The 18,864-nt window shown below is 39.5% G+C and overlaps 1 protein-coding gene across 1 annotated transcript in view; it reads left to right on the forward strand.

The window, feature by feature from the left end:
* Nucleotides 1-18,864, forward strand: part of GUCY2F (guanylate cyclase 2F, retinal) — a 188,000-nt gene that overhangs the window by 109,800 nt on the left and 59,336 nt on the right. Inside the window, 4 exon segments of the mRNA XM_090264055.1 lie at nt 8,596-8,674; nt 10,997-11,013; nt 12,308-12,484; nt 14,688-14,844. Coding sequence (XP_090120181.1) covers nt 8,596-8,674; nt 10,997-11,013; nt 12,308-12,484; nt 14,688-14,844 — 430 coding nt within the window.

Genomic DNA, 18,864 nt, shown 5'->3' on the forward strand with positions numbered 1-18,864 from the left:
ATAATGACTGTTTGTCAGTCAGATGATGAGTATTTCTGAGCTGTGTAGGCCAAAGGGAGCCTTTATCTGTACAAAAAGTAGTGTGTTAGTGAGACTAACACCACACAATAAAGATAACATTAGGCTTATGGTGGAGTTTTCTAGAACTAGAAAACTCTGGCTATGGCTGAAGTGGAGTTTGGGAGGGAGCCTAAATTAAGTGAATCAACAGATCAAAGAATGAGGTCTAGTGTGCCTTTTTAAATAGTTCTCCTTTAGAAGTTTTTTGTTTTTTTTTTTAAGTTTTGATATCTAGTTTCTGTTTAAAACAAATCAATTTTTCATGAGAATTGGTATTGGAAGACCTGTAAGTTCCAGAAAATGTGCCTAGAGTAATAAGAAAGGACAGGCTTCTCTAAGGACATGCTATAACATTGTACTCGTCGTCGTCGTCGGCAGCCGTCCGTCTCGAGAGACGATGGTGTAGCTTCTTAAGAGTCTATCTGCACCGCCGAGAATGGTTGTGCAGTCCGACTCGGGAGTGACACGGTATCTGTCTCCTCCCATGTTGAATCGACATCTTGCGATGACGCTGGAGTGTCCTCTCCAGTGAAGCTGAAGCTACAGAGCCTGGGCAGGGTGATATGGAGGGTCTGCTGTTGCCCATGCAGCAGACACCCCCTCTCTTCGCAGCTGAAGGGCCCAAGGGAAAGACGGAGTCAATACAGCTTGGCTTCAGGTGCGCCGCAGGAGTTGCCGGTGTTGACTACAACGTCAAACCGCCTCAGGGACTCCGGCTCCGGATTTTCTGTCGAGGTTTACTCCCTTAGCCTTTCCCCTGAAGAGGTATGCTGCAAGGCAGCGGAGGTTTTTTGGAGTCAGAGTTTTCCTTCTCTGATGTGCCCTGACTGGAAGATAGAACCAGCGACACTTAGCTCGCAGGCCGACGCTCAATCCACTGAGCCAAACCAGCCAGGGTTATAACATTGTACTACATTGACATAAATTCACATTTCAATTATACACACAGATGCATAACCTTCAGAACCGCACATAAAAATCAGCCCTTATTTTTTTGTTGGCTTACAATTTCTGTGACTATTGTCAAAGCCATTTTTATTTATTTTTTAAGTATATTTTATTGATTATATTGTTACAATAGTTCCAATTTTTTCCCCTTTGCTCCCCTCCGCACAGCACCCCCCTCCCCCAACAATCTCCTCCCCAAGTCCATGCCCATGGGTCGTACATACAAGCTCTCCCGCCTCACCCTTTCATATATTCTTCTTCTTTTTTAAAAAATAATTAATTAATTAGTTAAATATTTTAACAATAAAAAAAAAACAATCCCTCCCTCTCAGACTTGAGACCCTTTACAATCTTATAAAGGACAATGGACGAAGGTCTCGAGCTCCTCTAGCTGCTTCAAGCTGAACATGGTCGTTGTCCTACCTACCCTTGGGTCAAGAAATCCCTAATAAGAGTGGAGGTGTGGAGGGGAGGGTGGCCTTCCCACAAGGGGAAGGATCGTGCAGACTCCAGGTTGGTTGGCTGTCTCTGGACAACGGCATGCTTGGTTTAACAGGCTGGCATCCTTGTTGTATTCTGGGGGCAACAGGGTTAAAGGACATCATTCAATCCATAACCACTAGATGACAAAAGACAGGTATTAATTTTTCAATGTCCCACATTAGGGAAAAGAAGGGTTTCTTTGGAGGAAGGTATGCCAGGTACATCTCACCTGTCCATAACCCTTTTTCCCATTATACTTAGTTTGGACTGAGGGAAATATTTTAGGTATGCCCCCTCTCAGGCCATCTGGGCTCTTTCTGTCCAAGCCATTAGGATAGAAAAGAGAAACCAGTTTTAAAGCGAAGCCCACAGACCACCCCATTCTTCACCAACCCAGCCACTTAGTTCAGCCAAACCATTGAGTCTCAGGAGGCAGCAATGCAGACAGGATTAAGTGAGGCCTATACGTACAGACAATCACTCAGGTAATGAGATCGTAGGCTTATGCCCTTTGAAAACAGAAAACACATGTTAATTTATGTAACATAACCCCCACACAAGTTTATAGATCTGTAGGATTGTCTTATCGGAAAGACATCCAGTTGCAAGGCATTTGACATTCTTCTTGCCTGTAAATTAAACATCTTTGATGATTCCACAGACATAGTTTAACTTTCAAATGAAAACAAATTTTAAATGAAAAGAAACTTTAAAGACGGTTAGCTGCACTACTTTATAGTCTACCACTGGGCATTGTGATCTTCCTTGAACCGTGATTTTTCTCCCTAAGATTACCCTCCTTGTCATTAAAGGGACTGCATTAAGTTCATTTTTAATTTATCCTGTTCATTTGCATAAACACAACAAGAGCAGCAAATGATCACTTATGATCTTTAGTTCTGCTTTGCTGGAACTTATGCAAGGAACATTTAGGGTGACCTTCAGTCTGCCCTTCAGGGCACAGAAACTGAGTCACATACCTGGCATTCAGCCTTGCCTGTAAACACCTGTCTTTTCCAGGTCCTCCTGGTTTTCCATTGTGCCTTAAGGTCCCTTCTAGCCATCTTTCAGGAAAACAACCTTCATTTCTTCCCTGGAAAGATAGCTGTGGACCGCTCATCCATCCAAGGTACCAGGCCTTTTATCTCGTGGACTTTTATCACCTTTGAAAGTCAGTCCCAGTTGCTCAGGGCTTTTTGGTAACAACCAAAGCCCAAGCATGTCTCCTTTAGGCATGACATTCCATTCAAAGTCTTAGTCAAAAAAATCGTTATTAACAACTGGTCATATTAGTTTTATGCAAAGAAGCTTAGGTCATTACTTACTTCTTTAGACTACCAAAATCTGGAGGGATCAGATAGGGAGAAAATATATACAGTGTGAAGGAAAATCCTTGTCCTTCTAATATTCACTGAACTTGCATTTCTATTCTTTATATTTTTATTTTTTCCCCTCACTAAAAATTTTTCTGTTTGTTTGTTTTTCCATTACAGTTGTCTCACTTTTTTCCTCCTCTTGCTTCCCTGCACCTTGCCCCCCCTTCTTCCACATTCAGTCCCCACCCAGTTGTCCATGTCCATGGGTCATTTATACATATTCTTTGACTAGACCCTTCCCCTTCTCACCACTTCTCTCCCTCCCATCTCCCCCTTTGTTACTGTTAGTTTATTCCTTGTTTACATACCTCTGGTTCAATTTTGCTCATTTGTTTGTGTTGTTCATTAGTTTCCCGTAACAGGTGATATCATAAGGTAATTTTCTTTTGTTGCCTGGCTTATTTCGCTAAGCATAATTCTCTCTAGTTCCAATCATGTTGTTGCAAATGGTCGAAGTTCCTTCTTTCTTTCAGTACTTATTCATTGTCATTTTCCCCCTTTGTACTCGTGTACCTCTCTGTCTCTCTCTGTTTCTTTATCTTCTTAAAGCAGACCCTTTAGCATCTCTTGCAATGCTGGTTTGGTGGAGATGTATTCTTTTAGCCTTCTTTTGTTTTGGAAACTCCTTATTTCACCTTCCATTTTGAATGAGAGCCTTGCTGGGTAGAGTATTCTTGGATGTAGGTCTTTGTTTTTCATTACTTGGAATATATTTTGCCATTCCCTTTTGGCTTGTAGTGTTTCTGCTGAGAAATCTGATGATAGCCTTATTGGAGCTCCCTTGTATGTTATTAGTTGTTTCTCTCTTGCTGCTTTTAGGATTCTCTCCTTGTCTTTGAATGTTGCCATTTTAATTATGATGTGTCTTGAAGTGGGCCTGTTGGGGTTCATCTTCATTGGGACCCTCTGTGCTTCTTGGACTTGCATGATTCTTTCTCTCTTCATGTTTGGGAAGTTTTCTGTCATTAGTTTTTCAAAGAGGTTTTCTATTCCTTGCTCTTCTTCTTCTTCTTCTGGAATTCCTATGATACAGATACTATTACATTTCATGTTGTCCTGCAGCTGTCTTAGAGCCTCTTCAGTCTTGTTCAGTCTTTTTTCGTTTTGTTGCACTGTCTGTGAGTTTTTGTCTACATTGTCCTCCAGCTCACTGATCCGATCTTCTGCTTCCTCTAGCCTGTTTTTACTTCCTTCTACTGTGTTCTTCAATTCAGAGATCGTATTCTTCATTTTCTCCTGGCTCTTATTGATAGCTCCCATGTCCTTTTTGATGCTGGTATAATTCTCAGTAAGTTCCTTATAGTTCTTCTGGAGTTCACTGTAGTTTCTCTGGAGTTCTTTGTAGTTTCCGCTGAGCTCATTGAGCTTCTCCATAATCCATGCTTTCAATTCCATATCTGATAGTTGGCTCCCCTCTATTTCATTTAGCACTCTTTCTGGGGACTCTACCTTTCCTTTCGATGGGGGGTTGTTTCTCTGTCTCCCCATTTTTTGTGACTCCTATTGTTTGCTGGTGCTTCTTAGAATGATCTACACTTCCTGGATCTGCCCCTGGTGGCGTCAGATCCTGTACCAGTCTGGGCCTAGGCAGCCTGTTGGAGACTTCTAGGGATCTACTGCCTTTGTCTGACTCCTTTAGTTAATCTATTCAATCTGTGATTAGCCCTCAGGCTTAAGGACCGTGTGTGTGGCAGCTTAATTCCTGTAGGCAGGGCTTTTGCTTCCCCTCAGGCTGACGCCGCTTGGCCGGGAATGGTCTGCCTGCAGCACTGGGGATGAGTCAGCACCGGGACCGGGCCGGCCGCTTCCCCAGCTCTCCCCTCAAAGCCACCACACCAAACTCTCCCCAAGCATTTCCTGTCCTCTCTGTCTTCCCTCTGCTTGTGCCCAGGGTAAGTGGGGGCGGAATATTTTCATATGTGATCTGCTTAAGAGCTCTTTTTCTCCAGCTGTTTCTTTCCGGCTAGCAAGAAACCCTGTGGCTTTTCGCTTTTCTCAGCTGGATACTATTTTACTTTCCACTCTGTTGGTGTAGGTTGGGGAGCTCAGCTGAGGGTTTAGACCCTGCCCTTCTCAGGGGGAATCCCCGGCTGCTGAGCTGTTTCTCAGTCCCTTCAGCTGCTACCCATATGACGCCAGCCATCCCCTTCCGCGTCTCCGCACTCCCTGCCAGTCACGTTGTGATGTAGCGGCCTTTTCTGTCTCTCTGTGGTTATAAGACTTCTCTCCAGCTGGTGTTCAGTTGGTTATTCTAGATGATTTCTCCAAAATTACGTTGTAAATCCAGACTAGTTCTGGGAGGAAGTTAGTGTAGCTTCCACTTACTCCTCCACCCTCTTGTTTCTCCTAAATCAGCCCTTATTTTATAGATATTCTTGGAGTGTGAAAAGAAAGCCAGATGAGCTGACTTCTGAGGAAAAAGAATTGTGAATGGCAGATGTAGTGAGAGCATGTCATGGTCTTCTACAGTGACAATGTAGGAAAGAAGGGTGAGATGGGCAGTAGTACAACCCTGGCACACCCAGAGAGAACCCACTGAAATTATCATCCCTCTCTATTCTCTGACTTCATCTGCCTATCAAGCCATCACTTTGTTTTGCTTCTTATCTCATTCCTCTCTCTCTCTCTCCCTGCATGTCCTCCCCATTCATTTCCCTTTCCCAGAGCCATTTTTCTCTCTTCCCACCTTTTTCTATATTCTTTTTAGTTCTCTCTCCATTCCCTCTTTTCCACTGGATATTTTCTCTCTCTCTTATCATAGAATCAGATAATCAAAGATGAAACTGAACTAATAAATTTTCTAAGTGGTCCAGCTGTATCAGTGAGGAAACTGAGGACCATTAGATTAAGTGGCTGCCCTAAGGACACCCCTGAATATGAGGCAGAGCCAAGTCTATGACCTAGTTCTCTTGGCTCTTAGTTAATACACCATGGCCTTAGTGAAAAACGAGTGGACTTTAAATTCTAAAAACTTTAGAGGATAGAGTTTGATGTTTCTTCCTTTTAATTAAAAAGTGAATAATAAGTGAAGTATTTTATCATTCTTTCTCTTAAAACAAAACAAAACAAATAGCACATGTGTGTTAAAGATAAAACCTGTCCATTTTCTTCTTTTTCTTCATTATTGCTCAGTTAGGACACACACAGATTCAATAAAAATTTTCTTATAAAGTTTGTGAGAATTATTGAAATCTTAAAACACACATACATGCACACCCACACACACATCCCAAACCAAAGAAAGCACATGAACAAAGCAACAAAGTGAGAAATGGAAGACCTTGGTTCTATTACTACCTAGTTTTCTGATCTTGGGCAAGTAGTTTAATCTCTTTGAGATTCAGTTTTTTTTTATCATCATAAGAAGGAATTGGACTAGAGATATCTAAACCCTTTCTATCTCTCAAATTTAATGAATTTTCAAGGAAAAAAAAACCTCTGTTTAACAACCTGTAAAAGCTAATAAGCCAGAGTGAAGGCTAACCCATGTCTGTAATAAAAAAAACAAAAACAAAACAAAACAATGACTCCAGGAAGAAGGTATCAGGTACTGGGTCAGGGCTATCAGTACTGCTGTTCAGGTTGCATCCTACAGGAGGACACCATATCTCAGATGGTACTATTCATATTGTATACATACACTAACTTATACGAGGGGGATGCAGGTGAGGGCAAAGAGATTCTGGCTTCCCAGACTAGTTCTGAAATGAGGTATCAGGGGTACCTTCTCATATTTACATTTTTACCAGCACACCAGACCGTTCACATTGCACATACATAGTCACTGGTAAATATATGTGCACCTGGCTATGTGCTATCTTGACTATGCCTCAGGGGTTTCTTGAGGTTATTCCTTTCTCCTGCCTAATATTCTTGGAGACACAATGTCAGCTTCTCAACCCCACCTCTATAGCCTAATTCCAATCCTGACAATAAGGCCTCACCTGGCAGGCGGGGCTTGGTGGTATGCAAAGTATTCATGCTGCTAGTGGAATGTATTCCCTGGTGTCTGGAAGATATATGAGTAAATAAGATTGTGGTATATGCATATATGTTTACAGCTGTGGTTGCTGCCCAACATCACAGGGCTGCCACAGGCTGTAACATAACATTTTTTTTTTCACTCGAGGGAAAGTGTCCTTTTCTAATTGGCACAAAGGTGCCCATAGTGGCCAGGAGTGACTATAGGTCGAGTAATATAGTTGCAAAGGTGCTGGAAAGGCCTTATTGCCCACTGGCATATCCCACACGCTGCTGATTTTGTGTATTCCCAGTTAGTTTATTCTTGCGGCCTAAGCTTTGACCTCTCTAAAGGACTTAGAAGGCTAAAACTTCAAGCTCATGTCAGGCCCTCACGACTCCTGTGATTAATTAAGTGTGGGGTGGAGCCTCACAATTGGCCTTTTTAACCAGTTCCCAGATGACCATGACACAGCTGGACCAGGGCTACACTTGAATTGCTGGGCACAAGATGAATAAGGCTACCTTTGGTGCTTTGACCGTTCTGCTGCTGCCAGGCACTGATCCTGGACTAACTTTCTGAACTTTGGGCATTGAGCCTGGCTGGCACAGTTTTGTTCAGCTACTGAAGGCCTCTAAGAGCCATTAAAAGGTTTTGAGCTCCTTGTGTAGAAGATACCCTGTAACACAAAGTGTGGATGAGGAACTCTGATGCCTGCACCCATTGTTAGCCTTTGTCTCTGATAGGTCTCCAGATGCAGTACCACAGCTGGATATATTCCTTAATAAGAGAATGGTTACACTCTCTACTCTCAGAATTTGCACAGAGCTCTCTGCTTTATTATCTCTACTTAATGAAAAATTGGTACAGCCTGAAATGGAATCTCCAGGCTAGAGGTAATAGATGTGAAAGTACTTTGAAGAGTAGAGAGTGCTGTGCAATAATGTAAGGCATTATCATTATTATGGAGAAAAAGGAATCTATATTTGTATTGCTTTTTTAAATTTTGGGTTGGACAGAAACTAAATAGGGTTTGATGACTGATGAATCCTTGAGTCTATGTATATAGAAGAAAATTATCTTATTAGATCTCAGTGTTAAAGTGAAGACAATAAAATAATTGTTTCTGACTTGACAGCAACTTTAGAAATTGCTGTTTTGTACTTAACAAGTCAAAAAATAGGCTGAAAGAGTCTAAATTACTCATATTATTATGGTAATACATCCAAATAAAAAAATATTTAATCTATATTGAAGCCATTCAGTTTATGAATAAAACACAAGAAGCCCCTAAAATGGCCTGTCTCACAAGAGAAAAAATGGGTCATAGTAAATGCAGGAAACATTTGCTGCACTATGTCTTCTGCCACAGAGGCTTCAAGGAAGTGAGAACTGAAACCACTAATCATCACCATTAATCACAGGGAACTTGGTGCTACATCACTTTGCTATGAATAAGTGAAATGAATTAGCACTTTCTGCAGTTAGTTAAGAGAGTTGTTGCAGAGAGTGGTATCATTCCTTTCTGGGGGACTGCATACCTTCAATTGTTTTTCTGTCTCTAGTTAATTGGAATTTTTAACTTCTCTGTATGAACTCATTTGTAGATCAGAATACAGAATGCCCATGGGGTGGAGGGTGAGAGAGGACAAACAAAGCCTATTTGGGTTGATGGTCTAACTATAAACCCTTCATGTGGAAGGGACATTTTCTCCATAGCTCTAAATCAACTAAGTCTCATCACCATTCTCTACCTTTTCTTTTTAGGGTGATTGGGTGTGGCTGAAAAAGTTCCTCTTTGGAGATTTTGGAGATGTTAAGTCCATCAAACTGAGTGCAAATGATAGTTTGAAATGGTATGAGAAACCCTCTTTTATGTACATTCCCACCAAAACCAATCCTTTCTCCAAAGTAACTAACAAGCAGTAAGACCCCCTCAATACTTGAAGAGTTGCTACTGGCTTGATATGACCATATGATACAATGGCAAAGGCATGGGATCTGGAGTCGAAGAGACATGAAGCATTCCATTCCCAGCTCTACCACTAAGAACTATTATTTATTCAGGCAAGTCTCCTAAACTCCTTGAGCCCTAATTTCCTTATTTGTTAAAGGAATATATTAGTGTTTACTTCCCAGGGTTGAGATGATGATTAAAAGAGAACACATGTAAAGCATCTTCACATTTCTTGACATACAACTTCTTTGTAAATAGTAGCTATTATAATTGTTATTAAATATATATCCCATAATAATTCAAAATCTCCAGTTGCCAAACCTAGAAATGTCATCTGATAATTTCTATTTACATAAGAAAAATGGTGATTTCCCCAATTCCATCAGTTATGTTCAAAGAATCCTTGTATGGTTTATTTAAGGAAGCAGCCTGTAAATAAGGCAGGTATAGTGATGATTCCCCCCAAATAATTTAAAATCTTGGCTCCTCCTTGAACTTTGAGTACATAAAAGATACTTGAAACTAACAAATAATTGGGAGAAAGGACACATTCAACTTTTGAACTTTTGATAGTAGCCAGTTAGGAAGATATTATGGCAGAGGCAAAGTACATACATACCCAGTAAATGTTCAGATGACCATCTGGCTAATGCAGGTGCTCTAAGCATTCTCTGCTTCCTGGGGTTGTTCAGAATATGAGCAGGCATAACTACATGTAGGTGTCTACCTGTTTCCTGTATAGAATTTTCTCTATTGGTTGTAGCTGAGGATATACGACTATAAAGTTCTAGGGAAAATTTAGGCTTAAATTTTTTCCATGCTAGGGCTACTAGGGTAAAGCTAGATGCTGTAACAAAAAAGACCCCCAAATATTTAATGTTTTAAATACAGCAGAAGTTTACTTTTCATCCAAAAATGGTATAAGGTAGGTTTTATTAGTTGACTAATGACTCTCTTCTAATATGGTGATTCAGGTGCCCAGAATAGGACCATCTTATGACCCTGCTATCTCCTTGGGTCTTGTCGTCATCTGCATTCATCTATAGAAGTGGGAAAACAACATGAAAGGTATATATTCACTTCTTAAAAGCCTTAGACTAGACATCACTTATCACTTCCTCTTATATTCTATTGCTAAGAATTCAGTCATGTGGCTACACTTAGCTTCAAGGTAGGATGGAAAGTGTGGACTAGTTGTTTTCCCAATAAGAAAAGGAAGCTGATTTGTATTGAACTGCTAGCAGCCTATGACATAACTGCTTTGTACTGTGTCCTCCAATGGAGGTTCAGAGCCAATAGTTTTTGCTGCTCGGTCAATAAGAGCTGCTACAGTGAAACCTTAGAAGTTGCCCACTTTGCTATGTGAAGGCTGAATTTCCATGCCTGCCTTGGCTGCTTTAGGCTGGATTGTGACTTTATTTCATTTATTTCTGCATCTCTAGCATAAAGACCAGTGTCTTGGACATTGGGTGTACATTTTTTTTCAATATAAAGATTTATTCTTCATTAATAAAGAGAATTACAGTTTATTTGAAAATCCATAATTATTATGGGACATTTTAATGTATCTTCTCAGGAAATGAAAAACACAATATTTGTTAGCATACAAGAGTTTAGAAAACAGTTAATAAAATAAATGCTTTTCACAATAGTGAAAAAATTAATAGTTGCAAAAGAAAAATGTAGTCAAAATTCTAGATATTTCACCCTGGCTGGTGTGGTTCAGTGGATTGAGCACTGTCCTGCAAACTGAGAGGTTGCTGGTTCAATTCCTAGTCAGGGCGCATGCCTGGGTTGCAGGCCAGATCCCCAGTTAGGGGCATGCAAGAGGCAACTACACATTGATGCTTCTCTCCCTCTCTTTCTCCCTCCCTTTCCATCTCTCTAAAAATAAATACAATCTTAAAAAATTTTTAGATGTTTATTCTGAAACAAATTTTGTAGGCAATATATTCTACCTTTTAATGCATTAACTTTTTTTTAATTCTCCTGGCTCCACCCCACAGAGTTCCCAAAGAATCAGGAAGAAGGCCACAGATCCAGCATTAACTTAAAATACGCTGAGAGATATCCCTCTCTGAAAATTTCCTCTTTGACCATTGCATTCTTTTTCTATCACTGTCTGTGGTGTGATTTATAATAAGAAATATATATTTGGTCTTTGTCCCCATTTCTGGCGCAGAACTCCTAAAACACTTGAAATTTCCTAAGTGATGAAAATGATAAAGGTGTATTTTCTTATGTTAATTAGGTGATTCTAGGAAAGCACCTAAGGATGAGAACTCATTTCTGGGAGTGGTTGGAACATTTAGTCCTACCACCATGACCTTCGGGGAGGGGAGAGGAGCTAGAGATTGAATCAGTCATCAATGGCCAACAATTTAATTGGCCACGCCTATGTAATGAAGTCTCCATAAAAACCTAAAAGGACAGAGTTTGGAGAGATTTCAGGTTGGTAAACACATGGAGATTTAGACAGAATGGCTTGCGGAGGGTATGGAAGCTCCTGTGCACTATGCATCTCTTTTGTCTGGCTGTTCCTGAAGTATATACTTTTATAATAAACCAGGAATCCGGTAAGTAACATGTTTCTGTGAGTCCTATGAGCTGCTCCAGCAAATTAATCAAACCCAAAGAAGGGTTAATTAAAATTCCAATTTATAGCTGGTCTGTAGGAAGCCCAGGTGACCTGGACTTATGACTGGCATCTCAAGTGACATGGAACAACCTTGGGGGGCTGAGCCCTTAACCTGTGGTATCTGACTTTATCTCCAGATAGTGTCAGAATCAAGCTGAATTGTTGGACACTCAGATGGTGTCAGAGGATTGCTTAGTTGTGATAGAAACTGCTCCGCCACACACACACAGCATGAAATCGGTGGCTAGAACACTTACTGCTTTAACAAAATAGCACAAACTCAGTGACTTAAAACAGCACCCATTTATTATCTCACAATTTACTAATTCAAAAGGCTAAGTGGGTTCAGCTGAGTCTTCCACTTAAGCATCACACAAGGGTAAAATCAGAGTCAGTTGTGCTGGGCTCTTATTTGGAGTTTCTGGGGGAAAACCACTTGTAGGCTCATTCTGGTTGTCAGCAGAATTTAGTTCCATGCAGTAGTGGGACTGAGATCCTCATTTTTTTGATGGCTGTCAGCTGAGAGCCATTTCCAGCTTCTAGAGGCTATCCACATTCCTTGGTTTGTAGCCTCCTTCCTCAGTCTTCAAGCCAGCAATGGAGCATTGAGTCCTCACACTTTGAAATCTCTGAATTCCTCTCATCCTTCCTCTTTGGATTTAAAGGGCTGATGTGATTAGATTAGGCCAACACTGATACTTTCCCTTGTGCCACATAACACAATCACAGGAATGATACTAGGGTTTGGAGATCACCAGGCCAAAATGCTGCTTACCACAACCAACAGTCTTAAGAAAGGTGAAGAGAAGGGTATGTGCCCTAAATTCTGGTCCTCAGTTGAGACAAGATGGATGTGACTCTTCTCTCTCTGTTTCCAGATGAAGGACCTGTGTCATGAGACTATTAACCCTTTATTGGGCTTCTTCTATGATTCAGGAATGTTTGCCATTGTGACAGAATTCTGTTCCCGAAAGAGTCTAGAAGACATAGACATACTGATGAATGAGGATGTGAAGTGAGACTGAATATTTAAATCATCAGTCCTGCTGGATCTCATCAAGGTTAATGGAAAGACTGAGGAAATATTGAATTTTTTCTGTAAATTAGAACTGAAATGTTTTTGGATGTTTTCTTTTCCTTGGATCATTGTGATAATCTCACTCCTCCACCTTCCTTCCCAGAGTCAGCCCCACTACCCCTTCTCACAGCGTCTTTGTCCATATATGTCATAAGGTACTAATATAAAAAGGTTTTACTTGCCCTCTCCCCTCCCCCCCAATTTGAAGGCCATATTTATTTTTACTTCCTCTTGGCATTGAGCACTCTCCACTTTTAGCAATTCTTTCTTCCATCCCACTTCTCTGCTTTCTGGAGGTGGGAAAGTGCTCATTTTCAGATTCTTAGGTGCTACTTAGTTAGCCCAATTTCCTGTCTCTCACCTTCTAAAAGGTGGTTCAGTCAAGAACTAGGTGATGGGGTTCTGAATATCATAGATGTAGATACAGAACTCAGGAAGACTAGAAAGCCAAAAGATCATTGGGTCTATCAGGTAGCATAATACATTCTCTGAGGCAAGGACTATTGGCAGCCTAGGGGGTTCATGGATAGGCCTATGGATGGGCTTATTAGGGAGTCTATGAACTTCCTGGAATAATATTCAAATTGTGTCTATGTGCATTTTTATGAGGCTAATCTGAATAATCAATGACTTTTTGAGCTTCTTACATATTGATCATAGTCTTGACTTTTGTATTATGGCCTAACCTTTATCAAGCTAGCTTTATAGACATCACCTTTTCCAACTCTCAAAAAAAATAAGTGTGATTAGCCTCCTTTTACAGAGGCTCAGAGAAGCTAAATGAGGTATACTTTGTTAGGTAGTGTCTGCTGCACATAGTAGGTGCTCAATAAATATTTATCAGCCAACTATTAAGTGGCAGAGTGTATAACAGAATCCAAATCTCCTGATTCCAGTTTTAGTATTCTCTCTGCTTACCCTGTAAGCAAGGTCCTGTGAGTTAAGGGAGAAACCTATAAATGACAGTACTCTCAGGCCCATGGTGGTTGAAATCCAAGCATTAGACCACCTGGGGAAAATCTTACCCACTGCAGATTCTGCTAGGAAATACTGGAGACTGCAGATTTTTGAAGGCACAAGATATAAAGCATACAAATACAAAAGGGATGTCAGACTACAAAACAGAGCCAGATACTTAAAAAGGCTTTGCATAACAGTTCTGAAATTATTACACTAGAATATGGATGTATTTATATGTGAATGATTAAACCCACCTGATAGAGTCCTAGTATGTCATATTTGAATGTTATATAAAGTTAGTAAGCAAGCTGCAGAGATCAGTAGTATTCAGCTTTCTTCTTTTTATTGTCTATTTTAAATTAACAAAATAATGTATTACATTAAATTTAAAAATCAAGTGATATAAAAATACTGACATTTACTTATTCTTCTTCATATCCTCCCCCAAATTAGTCATTGCTAACAATTTGGTGATTAGCTATGTAATTAAGTTCATGTGTATTTGCATACATTATCAATTTTGTTGGTTTTTAAAAATCCGTACTGTCACATAGTTCTACAACTTACTATTTTTAACTTACTCTTTGGCTTAGAAATGTTTCCCTGTTGGTACATATACATCTATCTGGTTATTTTTAATTGCTGCAGAACATTCTGTAGTTTGGATATATCACAATTTGGACAGTCCCTTCTTGGTAGGTATTATTGTATTTCCAATTATACAATATTATAAAGCAGAGCTGCAATGAGGATGCTTGTATATGTCTTCTTGTACAGATGAGCAAGCATTTTTTTGGAGGAGAAGTAGAATCCGTAGGTCACAAACCATGCATACTTTCAATCTTGAGAGCTATTGACAATTGCCCACCCAAAAGGTTGTATCAATTTCTATTCCTGCCAATAGTGGATGAAAATGAACTAGATCTTTGGTAGGGATCAGAATCTTCAAATTCTTGGCAATTATATATGTATGAATCCGTCCTGCATTTGAAATGGCAGTAAATCTTCCAATAACACACAGTTCTCTATACACTCAAGATATGATTCTTCATCAAAGCATAAAATTTTAGAGGTAAAAGGGACCTGGAAATGATTCTTGTCAAAGCTTTCTTTGCCTGGATATATGAAAAAAAGGGCTCATGCCATTAACAATCTCAGAAAATGGCTCTAAAAGCACAAAATAGTTAAACAAGTCACTAGATATATCCAGTTTGCATCATCTTCAGGGCATGAACTACTTACACCACAGAGAGTTTGCTCATGGGAAGCTGAAATCTTGGAACGGTATGGTAGATGGGCATTTTGTACTAAAAGTGACAGATTATGGCTTTAATGACATCTTGGAAATGCTAAGATTCTCCCAAGAGAGGCCTTCTGTTGAAGGTAAGCAATGTATTTTACCCTTCTGATTCACACAAGGTAACTCTGAAGTTCAAATGAGAAATGCACTGAATGAAACCTCAGACTGATTCAACTCCCCACTTTTGTTGAAAATCCAGCCTCACTTCCAAGTCAGAGGAGTTGAATGAAATCTGCAGGCACTAATCTTAGCACACTCTAACCTTCAGAACAAAGCCTATATAATAATGTTGAGTTCCTGCCATGGCAGGATTATGTTGTATTGTTCAGAGACCCCAGAGGTCCCTGAAGGAATTTACTGGGCACAGAGCGCACAGTAGGTACTCAATAAATACTTGTCATATTGAATGGAAAGTAATTTGGTAGCTGAACCCCAACAAAGCACATTCTCGAATGGGATGTCACTAGAGTCTCCCCTCACTGTCTCTTGTCAGAGAGAAAGAAACAAGTAGAGAGCTCCCAGCAAGTAAATGCTCTATGGTTTGTATGGAATGACTTCAGACAGAACTATAGCATTCTAGTAAATAAGTAGGCATGCCAGTAAAGTCCATTTTTCTTCTTCTTTTGTTTAGTGCACTAGTGACAGCACCAAACAATGTCCATAGGAATCATTACAGATCAGATAGGAGAAATCTGTGATGGGAAGTGGGAATGGGTGAGTGAGAACTAGGAGCAAATGAACTGATGGAAGAGAGGGGGAAAGAAAGAGAAAGAGAAACAATGAATAGGGTAAAATCCACATAGGAAACTTGTGCATTAAAAGTTTTAGCCAGTATTACAAGTGCAAAGATGAGTGACACCTCCATCCCTGACAAAACCTCAGAAACATACAACCCAAGAAGACAGAAGGAGAGATACAAAATTATTATATATACTCATATTCTTAAAAGGATCTTTGGCATTATTGGTTTTAAAACCATTGGCTTTACTGCATAGAAAAAAATGAAAAATGAAAGATAGACACATGTGCAGATATAGACGGACAGTCCAGTCATCAACGGTATCATCTTCATGTTTTACAAAACTTGTGGGATACTAAACTTTAGGAAGTCATCTAGTCTAACTCTCTCATTTAACAGATAACTACGGCTCAATATTTTTCCAAGTCATGCAGCTACTTAGGAGCATTTCCAGGACTTTAATGCTGGTCTTCTGAAGACTAGCCCTTATACCCAGCTAAATTAAAACATATAACAATTTCCTCTTTCTGTTCCCATTCATGCTTTGGAGACTTGAAACTCCTGAAAATTACAATAAAAATCATGATTCATTCTCTCTCTCTTTTTCTTTCTCTCTCTCTCTAATTATTGCAGACTTTGTCCTGTGGTTAATATTTCGCTGATTTCAATTTGAAAGTTTGGTGTAATTTCCTGGTGTTATATCAACTTTCCAGAGTTCCATTTAATTCACAGGTTCACAACTTTCAAACTTAAGAAACTGTGGTCCCAGAGTGAGAAAAGGAGAGCTGAGACTCTGAATGTGTGTATATATACGGTGTCTGTCTTTTTTCTCTGCCTCACATACTTAATGCTTCATTTCGCTCTCCAAATTGCTCAATCAATTTTTTTTTCTTTTATTATTTGGCTTTTCAACTACAATTGTCCCATTTTTCCCCCATTGCTCCCCCCAACCCAGCCCACCCCTACTCCTGCAACCATATCTGTTCCCGTTGTCTATGTCCATGAGTCATTTATACACGTTCCTTGACTAAACCCTTCCCTTACTTATCCTCCTTCTCTCCCTCGCCCCTCCCCACTATTGACTACTATTCTATTCTTTGTCCTATTTAGTTTGTTTGTTTGTGTTGTTCCTTAGTTCCTGTATTAGGTGATATCATACGGTATTTTGCTTTCTTTGCCTGGCTTATTTCACTAAGCATAATTCTCTCTAGTTCCATCCATGTTGTCGCAAATGGCAGGAGTTCCTTCTTTCTTTCTGCTACATAGTATTCCATTGTGTAAATGTACCACAGTTTTTTGTTCCACTCATTTACAGATGGGCATTTAGGCTGTTTCCAGTACTTAGCTATTGTAAACAGGGCTGCTATGAACATAGGAGTGCATAAGTTTTTTTGAATTAGGGTTTTAGGATTTTTCGGGTATTATCCTAGCAGTGGAATCGCTGGTTCAAAAGGCAGTTCAATTTTTAGTTTCTGAGGTAATTTCATACTGTTTTCCATAGTGGCTGCACCAGTCTGCATTCCCACCAACAGTACAGTAGGGTTCCCGTTTCACATCCTCACCAGCATTTGTTTATTGATTTCTTGATGATGGCCATTCTGACAGGTGTAAAGTGGTATCTCATTGTGGTTTTTATTTGCATCTCTCTGATGGCAAATGATGTTGAGCATTTTTTCATGTGTCCATGAACCTTCTGTATGTCCTCTTCGGAGAAATGTTTGTTCAGATCCTTTGCCCATTTTTTAATTGGGTTGTCTGTTTTCTTGATGTTGAGTCGTATAAGCTCTTTATATATTTTGGAGATCAGTCCCCTGTCTGTGATATCATTGGCAAATATGTTTTTCCATATGGTTGGTTTCCTTTTCATCTTGCTGATGTTTTCTTTTGCTGAGCAGAAACTCTTTAGTTTGATGTACTCCCATTTGTTTATTTTTTTCTTTATTTCTCTTGCCTAAGGAGATGTATTCGTGAAGATATTTTTACGTGGGATATCTAAAATTTTCCTGCCTATGTTTTCCTCTAGGACTTTTATGGTGTCACGGCTTACATTTAAGTCTTTGATCCATCTTGAGTTTATTCTGGTGTGTGGTGTAAGTTGGTGGTCTAGTTTCATTTTTTTGCACGTCCCTGTCCAGTTCTCCCAACACCATTTGTTAAAGAGGCTCTTCTCACTCCACTTTTAAGTTCCTTCCTTTTTTATCAAAGATTAGTTGACCGTATATTCCTAGATTTATTTCTGGGCTCTCTATTCTGTTCCACTGATCTATATGTCTGTTCTGATGCCAGTACCAGACTGTTTTGATCACAGTGGCTTTGTAGTATTGTTTGATATCTGGTATCGTGATTCCTCCTGCTGTGTTCTTCTGTTTCAAGATTGCTTTTGCTATTCGGGGTCTTTTTTGGTTCCATATGAATTTTTGGAGGATTTGTTCTAGGTCAGTGAAATATGTCATTGGTATTTTAATAGGGATTGCATTGAATTTGTAAATTGCTTTGGGTAGTATGGCCATTTTGATGACGTTGATTCTTCCCATCCAAGAACATGGTATTTGCCTCCATTTATTTGTATCTTCCTTAATATCTTTCTTCAATGTTGTGTACTTTTCAGTGTACAGGTCTTTTATCTCTTTGGTTAAGTTTATTCCTAGGTACTTTATTTTTCTTGTTGCTATAGTAAATGGTATTTTCTTTTTTGTCTCTGTCTCTGATATTTTATTGTTGGTGTACAGAAATGCCTTAGAATTCTGTATATTTATTTTGTACCCTGCTATTTTGCCAAATTCACTTTATTATATTGAGTAGTCTTTTAGTAGAGTTTATAGGGTTTTCTAGGTATACTATCATGTCATCTTCATATAGTGATAGTTTTACTTCTTCTTTCCCAATTTGGATGCCTTTTATTTCTTTTTCCTGTCTGATTGCTGTGGCTAGGACTTCCAACACTATGTTGAATAGGAATGGAGAGAGTGGACAGCCTTGTCTAGTTCCTAATTTCAGGGGGAATGGTTTAAGTTTTTGTTCATTGAGTATGATGTTATCTTCAGGCTTCTCATATATAGCCTTGATTATGTTAAGGTATGCTCCCTCTATTCCCATTTTGCTGAGTGTTTTCATCATAAATGGGTGTTGTACTTTATCAAATGCTTTCTCTGCATCTATTGATAAGATCATGTGATTTTTATCTTTCATTCTGTTTAGGTGATGTATTATATTTATTGATTTGTGAATATTAAACCATCCTTACATCCCTGGGATGAACCCTACTTGATCGTGGTGTATGATCTTTTTGATGTATTGCTGTATCCTGTTTGCCAAAATTTTATTGAGGATTTTAGCATCTATGTTCATCAATGATATTGGCCTT

Source organism: Furipterus horrens, unplaced genomic scaffold, assembly GCF_987537825.1.
Source record: "Furipterus horrens unplaced genomic scaffold, mFurHor1.1.pri manual_scaffold_17, whole genome shotgun sequence".
NCBI lineage: Eukaryota > Metazoa > Chordata > Mammalia > Chiroptera > Furipteridae > Furipterus > Furipterus horrens.